The sequence below is a fragment of the Halyomorpha halys genome, unplaced genomic scaffold (genome assembly GCF_000696795.3).
Source record: "Halyomorpha halys isolate HHAL.00 unplaced genomic scaffold, Hhal_1.1 Scaffold68.1, whole genome shotgun sequence".
In the NCBI taxonomy this organism is placed as follows: Eukaryota; Metazoa; Arthropoda; class Insecta; order Hemiptera; family Pentatomidae; genus Halyomorpha; species Halyomorpha halys.
In genome coordinates this window covers 639,849-648,954 of record NW_027116161.1, presented here as the reverse complement: position 1 = coordinate 648,954, position 9,106 = coordinate 639,849, and the positions used below count along the sequence as shown (strand labels likewise).

At 31.1% G+C, this 9,106-nt stretch overlaps 1 protein-coding gene across 1 annotated transcript in view; it reads right to left on the bottom strand.

Annotated features, from left to right (window-relative positions):
- LOC106692730 (uncharacterized) overlaps positions 1-9,106 on the bottom strand; it is an 82,581-nt gene that overhangs the window by 12,525 nt on the left and 60,950 nt on the right. Inside the window, exons 7-8 of the mRNA XM_014438848.2 lie at positions 8,274-8,510; positions 7,758-7,927 (exon numbers count right to left, since the gene is read on the bottom strand). Coding sequence (XP_014294334.1) covers positions 7,758-7,927; positions 8,274-8,510 — 407 coding nt within the window. The remainder of the gene's footprint in view (positions 1-7,757; positions 7,928-8,273; positions 8,511-9,106) is intronic.

Below are 9,106 nucleotides of genomic sequence, written 5' to 3'. Positions count from 1 at the left end.
TTAATATTTAGTGAAGAGAAAGTAAAATCCGATTATTGTCATATCAAAGAAAGCATTTATTTTCTCCTTTAGATAATTATCAAATTCTTTCCTATTATGTGTTTATTCGTTTTTATTCCGACTGCTAAAAATAAGAAATGGTTGATTATTTCTAATAAATGAAATTAAAAGTACTTAAGATGAAGCTTTGAATAAAACTATGAATAATTACTAGTCAAGATTGATAAATATAAATTTATTTTTAGTTGTTCGGACAAAAATTCATATTCATATGCAAATATCATAAAATGACAACCCCTACTAAGATAAACGTTATAAATTCACAGTACATTAAATAGTCTTTAATTTGGTATAGTTTTTCATTAATCAAAAGTTTTTTCAAACAACTAGAAATCATAATCTTGTTAATATATTTTGGCAAATGTCATGAAAACTACTATTACTACAAAGATAATCGTCATAAACTACTTTATAACAAAGTAAACAATCTTTAATTTGAGTGCTAAAACAGACACCGGTATGTCTCATAGTTCCTGAGATATTGAAGTATTCGCACAATAAAAGCACCAACTATTGTTTTTCAGTGCATATTTCTTTTTGAACAAATTGTATCTTGAAATTATTTAACATAAACAGATCTATCAGGGATCATATTTTATAAAATTTACTTTTTTTAAATGATGTTCTATCAGGTTTTCAAAGATATGGAGCTCGAAATGAAAATTTGTTTTAAATTTTTAAACAGCTTATATTTTGTATTCTCCATAACTATGCTTGGCAGACTCATCAATTTCGACTAGTAATTTATATATAAATTTTATTTAAGTAATCAAAAATTGGCTTGAAATAACCGAATTTTTTTGATATGTAATAAAAAATCTACAGCTGCTTGAAACTTGAAACAGCGATAACAATCTGTAATGGATCACTACAAACTCAATTAAGAAAATTTACTGGTATAATAATTTTAATTTAGTAAAATAAAATAATATATTTTTATTTATTTAATACCATATAGGCTTTTTTTTTTAACAATTGATTAAATCCACACACAAGACTGAAGCGACAAGAAACTGCTCGTAGATTCCGATTGCTACAACACTTACTTGAAAAACGCTCTAAACTTCCCATAGCTACAAAAAATTAGTATACACTACAATAATCAGACCAATTTGGACATATGGATTTGAGCTCTGGGGCTCCACCAAACCATCAAATTCTTCCCGGATCCAATCGTTACAATCCAAAATCCTACGTAAAATCCTTGATGCTCCTTATTACGTCACAAATACCTTCATTCAACTCATTCACGAAGACCTTAACATCCCATTCGTTGCAGATTTGACCCAAAACAGATATGCGTCTTTTCATTCCAAACTCCTTAACCATCCTAACCCATTAATTCTTAATCTTTCATCCTTAACAATCCCTGATAATCCTCCGAGGCGTCTGAAAAGAAGATGGCCACGGGATCTTCTAATTTAAATTAATGTTTGAAGTAAATTAATGTTCCTTCCCAAGATTTTCAAGTGTATATGAAACATTCCACATATTTACCTATTGTATTATTTTGTACAGTTGTAAATTACATTAAATAAATAATTTTAAAAAAACAATTGATTATGGGGGTTATATAGTCTTATACAAAAGATACCATATATATACTATATACAATGTTATAAATTTAAAAATATAAGATAAAATAAATAGATTTAAATAATGATTCTTAATAAAAGTTAAAAGTGAAGTTAATAAAAAAAATGACATTTATGGATTTAAAAAAATAATAATTGCCTTCTAATGGAAAAAAAAAGAAATTAAGATAAAAGAAAATTTTAGAGTGACAATAACAGAACTGATAAATAAAGAACTTATAACAGGATGTCCTATAGCGGCCTCGGCTTCAGTCTTCGGGTTGTGGTTGGGTTACCCAAGTTGTATTGAAGTATTGTTCTAGTTCATTAAGGTAACTTTACAAAGTATTTCAAGCTATTATTATTCCATCATGTTGAAAGAACACTGTTGTATAAACTACGTATAGGTATAGTTAGAGTTAATACATTTCTTTTAAAATTTTGTGGCGATATAGGAGAATGGAGCAGAATATAGGAGAGTTGATTGGATATTGGTTCTGTCAGCCCCTGCCTGGGGTAGATAACACACTCACAATAGCTCTTTCTCAGACGCCCACCTCATTCAAACGAAACGATTTCATACTACGCAACCAGCCTGTTTTAATTGGCAGTTCGCCGACTATTTGGTTCAAATAAATTGCGCAATATTTTGTACAATAAAATCACTGAATTTTAATTAAGTTTTCTGTTTGTTGTAAGTCCAGTTTTGGATCTTTATATTTTCAACCTCATGTGGCATAATTCGTGGCTGTTCTAGAAATGTTTCTAGAAACAGCCTCATTCACTTAATATTATTAGACACCATCCTTTTTTGTCATTTTTTAAAATTATTATTATTAGATTTATTTTTTATTAATATACTTGTTTGAGAGTGGTTTAGTTTCTTTAAAACAATTTTGATCCTTTTTCTCTCAACTTTATTCTTTTTAAACTTCCAAGGTTCATCAAACCTTATGAGTTTTTTTTGGAGTTTGCAAATGAAAATAGTAGTAAGAAAAGTGGTTAGTAAAAGTTTTAAATTTGGGAAGGAATTTTATAGAAGAATTTATAGGACAAAGGCAATTAGCCGGCATTTAAAGAATTTTAAAGGAAAAAATTAAAACAAAATAAGGAATCCTTGAAAATGACCTAAGTGGTCGAAACGTTGGAAGTTTAAAAAGAATAAAGTTGAGAGAAAAAGGATCAAAATTGTTTTAAAGAAAATATTTATTTTTATTAAGCTATAATTCTATGTCGCAAAAACAGAAAACGACGACATAAAAAAAAAAAAAAATCCAAAATATAATTTAACAAATTTACGAAAGTGTAAAAGATTAAAATTATTTAGGAGTGTAAGTTATAAGATTCATTTAACAGCTCAACATAAAATTTGGGCAATTCTGACCTAATCCTTTCGTTCAATCCTTACCCACCCATCCTTACAATCCACCTAGAAGGTTGAAACGGCAGTGGCTAAGAGACTTATTGTAAAATACAAATGGACAATTGGAGTTCTGGCAAAGTTGAGTGTTCGCGACTTTAGCGCACTTACTCAGCCTCCACTGGCTCATTACCAGTGACGCAGTAAGGTATGGGACTCTTAGATACCAGCTCTACCCCTCACAGTTGTGGGATAGAGTGGGCTCGGGGATTCTCAGGTCAATAATGAATATTGAATATAAGAGTATAATTGTGACAAGTGATTATTTTTTATTTTATTATTATATGTATTATCATGTACAGAGGTTGACTTTTATCCTTCTGTTCATATATATTTAGAGAGAGATTTCATTTTTTTTTTTTTATGAAAATTTTTTCATTGAATTATTTATTTTACTCTTATTTTATTTTATGTTATTTTTACTTATTTTTTTATTTTAGTATGAATGTGATTAGCAAAAAAACAAACATAAGTTTCAACAAATTATGTGATAGCACAAGAGCCGAGAAGAAAAAAAAGGAAGTTATCTCACCCCAATTTTAGATTACTTTAATGAAAACTATTTATAATTACTTGTCAAAACTGATGAGTCTGACAAGTATAGGTAGGGGGAATAAAAAATGGCGGCTGTTTCAAAACCTTAAAAAAACATTAATTTTTCATTCGGAGCTCTATATCTTAAAAACTAACAACACTAGAAAATCTAAGAGAACATTATCTAAAGAAGAGTAAATTTGCTGAAATATTAGCCCTAAAAGATCTATTTACGTCCAATAGTTATCGAAATACAGCTTTTTAAAAAGAAAAATTTCGTACAGATGTCTATTAGCACTCAAATTAAAGCTAGTTTAATGGACTATAAAGAAGTTCATGACCTTTACCATCGTAGGAATAGTAGTTTTCATTATATATGCTAAAATAAATTGATTTATAGTTGTTCGGGGAATAAGTTTGATTTATGAAAAACTTCATTTCAGAAACCATTGGACGTACAGATGATGTCTGCCAGCGCTCAAATTAAAGCTAGTTAAATTTACTACAAAATAGTTAATCATGTTTATCTGTGTGGAAGTAGTAGTTATTTGACAAAATAAACTCAGAAAATGTTAATTTCTAGTTGCTCCTATAAAATGTTGGATTTTTGAAACAATATATCTCTAGATCCATAAGACGCACATATGTCTGCCAACACTCAAAATAAAGGAAATTTAACTTTCTATAAAGTAGTTAATGACACTTATCTTCGTAGGGATAGTAGTTTTTATGATATTCACATATGAATATAAATTTGGCAAATGAAAAACTATAAAACTGTAAAACTATAAATCAATTTATTCTAGCAAATTTCATGTAAACTATTACTCCTACGAAGATAAACATCATAAACTACTTTATAGCTCATTAAACTAGCTTTAATTTGAGTGCTAATAGACAGCTGTACGTCAAATGATTTTTGAGATATAGGTTTTTTTAAATAAATTCACTAACTACTGATCTTTCAGTACGTTTTTTTTATCGCTTTGAAACAGCCGCCATTTTTTATACTTGGCAGACTCATCAATTTTGGCTAGTAATTATACATAGTTTTCATTAACGTAATCAAAAATTGGGGTGAGATAACTGCCTTTTTTCTCCTCTTGGGCTCTTGTACTATGAGAAGAGCTCCTCGTTATTGAACTCCTGCCAAAGTGATTGCTGATCATACTGGGTCAAACTCACACATAATCCAAACTCCAGAAAGATCAAGATATCGGAGAAATTTTTAGTTTCTTAGGGAGGAACTAATGCCAAGGTAGCCAATGCCAATCTATAATCTAGCTGGGATTTTTAGGAGCCAGGACAAACATGAAGAGCCAACAAAGAACCAGATATGGACAATCTAGCAAGAGATTCCGAGAGGTAAATTGTATGTGCTTCAGAAAATCCGCCTACGAAGCCAATACATGGAATTGCTGGTAGGAGAGTCTGTAGACCTAATAAAAGACTGACTATGTGATTATTAATTTATTTACTCAAGCTGAAAAGAAAGGATGTTGAATAAGTTATGAACACCATCGCTTTGTGTTTGATTTTACCCTTCAATTTATTGTTAAATATTAACGCAGTAGTACTAAACTTGCGCCGGTCTGGTCTCATACAGACAATCCATAATGTCTAGGTAAGCTCACGGATTCGTTAAGATGTGATGATGAATCTACTTTTTTTTCGGTCACAGCCTAAAATCAATCACTACCTCTTTTTAAAAATTATTACTAAGCAACGCTAAAACGCTAAATATTTTCCTTATGTGTTCCTTGAAACCATAGACGGTCATACATATTTTAATTATGTCCTAAACGAATATTAACAAATGTAGTTGTGAAATGACAACTATATGTTTCATAATGTATTTTCTTATTCGGCTACTATGTACAATGGACCTCTATCCACTCTGACGTAGATGTTGTAGGTCCAATCGCAACATAAGAAATCTGGCGGTTGTTTAAACTTGGATTATAAACCGAGAGAGAGAGAAAGAAATACTTTATTCATTCATGCTGCCCAAATACATCGGGTTGCTACATTACACGGCATACTGATCAATCCGTTACTGGACAAATATGTTACATATATTTACATGATATTATATAATACATAGATAAATTTTTTTTTTCTTCCACAGTTTTCTTTTACTTTTCTTTTACAATTAATACCAATCTACAAACTAACTACAAGTTTTTCGATTTATTCCTTTTCTTTTTCTTTCCCTACCATTTCATAACCCCAATTTCATTTGATTAACAAATTCCCCTATATAACAAATATTAAATTTTATTTTTTTAATTATTTTTAACTTTCGTAATTTAAACATGTACCTTTTTAAAGTTGAAACAACATAACCATTTACATTATTTTTTTATACTCACAATTAAAAGATCAATTAAAACCTGAATGAATGATGTAGCTACGCTGACACAAACGGTATATTCTAAGAAAATTATAAAGATCTAAAAACGAGAATGGTAGCGTGACATGCTGACGCTAATCATGAGTCGTAGTTCTGAGCATACATAATACATTCATCCATTCTTTGTATTTCGAGTGGCGTAAATGAATTTTAGAGCAGCATTTCCAAGGTGTATCGATCGAATTTGTATATCTCTCAGTATAGTAAGAATTTCATAGATGCGTTGAATACATTGAAATTCTGAAAATCGAACATTTTAGGTATAAAGCGAAAGGGTAAAAGATGAGAAAAAGGAAAATAATCAGTATATTTGGGCATTTTAATGAAACGTTAAATGCATTAGAAGAGTAATCCACCATATGAAGTTAATACAGGAAGATTATGGTTGGAAAATAAAATTATATAAAAAATATAGAGAAATTTATATGAAAATGAGTGCTATATAACTTATGCAGATCGGTTTTATAGAATTTTCACAATATTTTTTACATCATCATATGACCCTAACATATTTTATATTATACCCCTAACACTACAACCCCTTACACCCCTAGCCCTAACACATTATATTTCTTGTCGTTTTATACTCTTCTGTTTGCAATATTATTAGTTTTTGTACCTTGTTTTTTAGCCGCGACGAAATCCTGCAAAGTGCCCCGAGGCGTTGGAGCATAATTAATAGTTTTGTACGATTTTGGCTGTATTCCCAACCCATCTTTCTTTATTAAAACATTAAATGATGAAACTGGTATTTATTACTAACGTTGATAATTGTATTTATTGCTAGTGATAGCGAAACTAATCTAAATGGGGAAAACTTAATATGAATATATATAAAAATAATAATACTAACAAATAAAATAATTTAATGAATAAATAAGTTAAACACACAAATCGAGAGGTCCAAATATTAAAATAAATAAATAGAACTTTTAATAATCTCCGAGCTAATTCCCATGCAGGTGATGATGTATGATCCCCAGGGAGTCCAAAATAATATTTTCCGCTAAGATCGCAATATCCCCAATGCTAACACCTAGGCCTTCTAAGAAGCTCCTTGTTCTATCTGGTATTGTTCCCCGAGATCCAAACCAGAGGCCTCTCACGGTTAACTCTCTCTCCCCGAAGGTCTCGCGGAATTTTTCCTTAAGGAAAGGGACGCATTTTTCATATATTTTATTTTTTTCCCTTTCCACTCCACTTTCCTGTTCGAGGTCATTACTTTCAAATCTTACCGTCGGATCCAAGACCAGAGCCGTGTCTCCGACTTTTGTAAACGCGACAATATCGGCATATCTTACGAATCCGTCGGCGTTAATACAATAGACCTCCTCGAAGCAGGTGAAGTATTTTCTTTCAAGGAACTTCATCAATTCTTCCTTAACCCTGTGGTGCCAGCGTGTTATAAGGAGGGAGTTGTTGGGGAATTTTCCCAGCACATGAGCTGGTGTTTTAGACTCTCTGCCGCATTTGCGATAGAATAATAATAGAACATAATTTTTTTTTGTTTCATTCGCTTTTTTTTCTTTTTAATGATTTTTTTCCTTCTTTCAATACTTTATTATTTTTTTTTTGTTATTCCCTCCTTTTTTTTCTCTTTCTTCCGTTTGCATTCTCCCCCCCTCCTTTTTTTTCTTTCTTATTTTCTCTTTCAACCCAATGTGACTTAAAAAGAAAAATTGATAGAAAAATAATTGATAAAAATCGTGATAGATATATAAATATATATATAATATAACATAACAGGCCCACTGACCTATTGATGTGTCATAAGGCGCTAGGTACTCCGAAGTCATGAACTGACTGATGAGTGATGTCTTGCCGACAGCCGATGCTCCCAACATGACAACCCTGTAGCTGAAGTTGTGCGATCCTGGGCAAGAGACACAGGAAGATTGTCTTGACGGTGGTCCTAGCTGATCAGTGCTACCAACAGAACAGTTAGCATTATCCATCATTCAGCAAAGTTCTTATCAATATCATGTATGTATTACACACCCATAAAAAAAAAAATGTATATATAAATTGAACAAAACAATAACTTATAATTACTAACAATCTCATAGAATAATTTCTATGTATATTATTTACTATGGGTCATCGCCAAGTTTAGACCAAGTAATGAAATAATTTGCAATGAATTTGCCAAGTATGAAGGGGCCACCGCATCACAGATCAGAAAGATTTTTCGTAAATTTGAAATTGAAAGGTAGTGGATGATTTAAAATTCCATTCATGTTTTATTTTCTAGAGATTATTTTAACGTTCCTACCTGGCTGAATTGCTTGATACGCTCCCTTGACTTTTCTCTAACTTGGACTTAAGATAGTCTCCCCTGTTGATGACCCCTTTTCCAGTAATGGAGAAGTGCCTTAGGCGGTAGTAATGTTCTTCTGCTCCCGTGTTAGGCATTGACGCAACCCTGGTTCTTGCAGGAGGCAACGTAAGTGAGTTAGGCCTAGAGCGTGGTTTGACGCTCTGGGACCTGCTATGATGCGGTGATCCATACCTAGAACCATTCCCGACCATTTTCTAAAACTTTTTTTCGTATAATTCTCATTATTTATAATTTGATAAAGTATTAATATATCAGGAACTAGAAGTGATTGATATATTTTCAAGTTAACTTTATAACAAAACTGAATTGTAAAAAAAAAAAAAAAAAAAATACTTAGATAAGTAGGTATTGATTGGAGAAGATGGTCGGGGAGTGCGGTCAGCAAAGGAACAACATAAATAAACAAAAAATATTTATTTATGCCGATGTTTCGACCTGATTTTCAGGTCTTCATCAGGGCTATAAAAACAAAAAGACAACAACCATCATTTAGAGAGAAAAAAAATTATATATAAAAATAAAATGAAATTTCTGTTTATATAACGTTTTTTGCCGACCTGCACTCTAGCGGCTTTTCCTGCAATTTATAACAATGTAGCCTTGATTCTCTTCCTATACCTTACTCTCGCATTTCTTACTTTCTTCATCCCCCTTTCTCCATTTATTTCTTCTTATCCCCTGTTCTTTCCTAATTTCCTTAACTAATTCTTTATAGATTCTTTCCACTGTATCATTTATTTGTTGCTCACATTTATATGTATATAAAT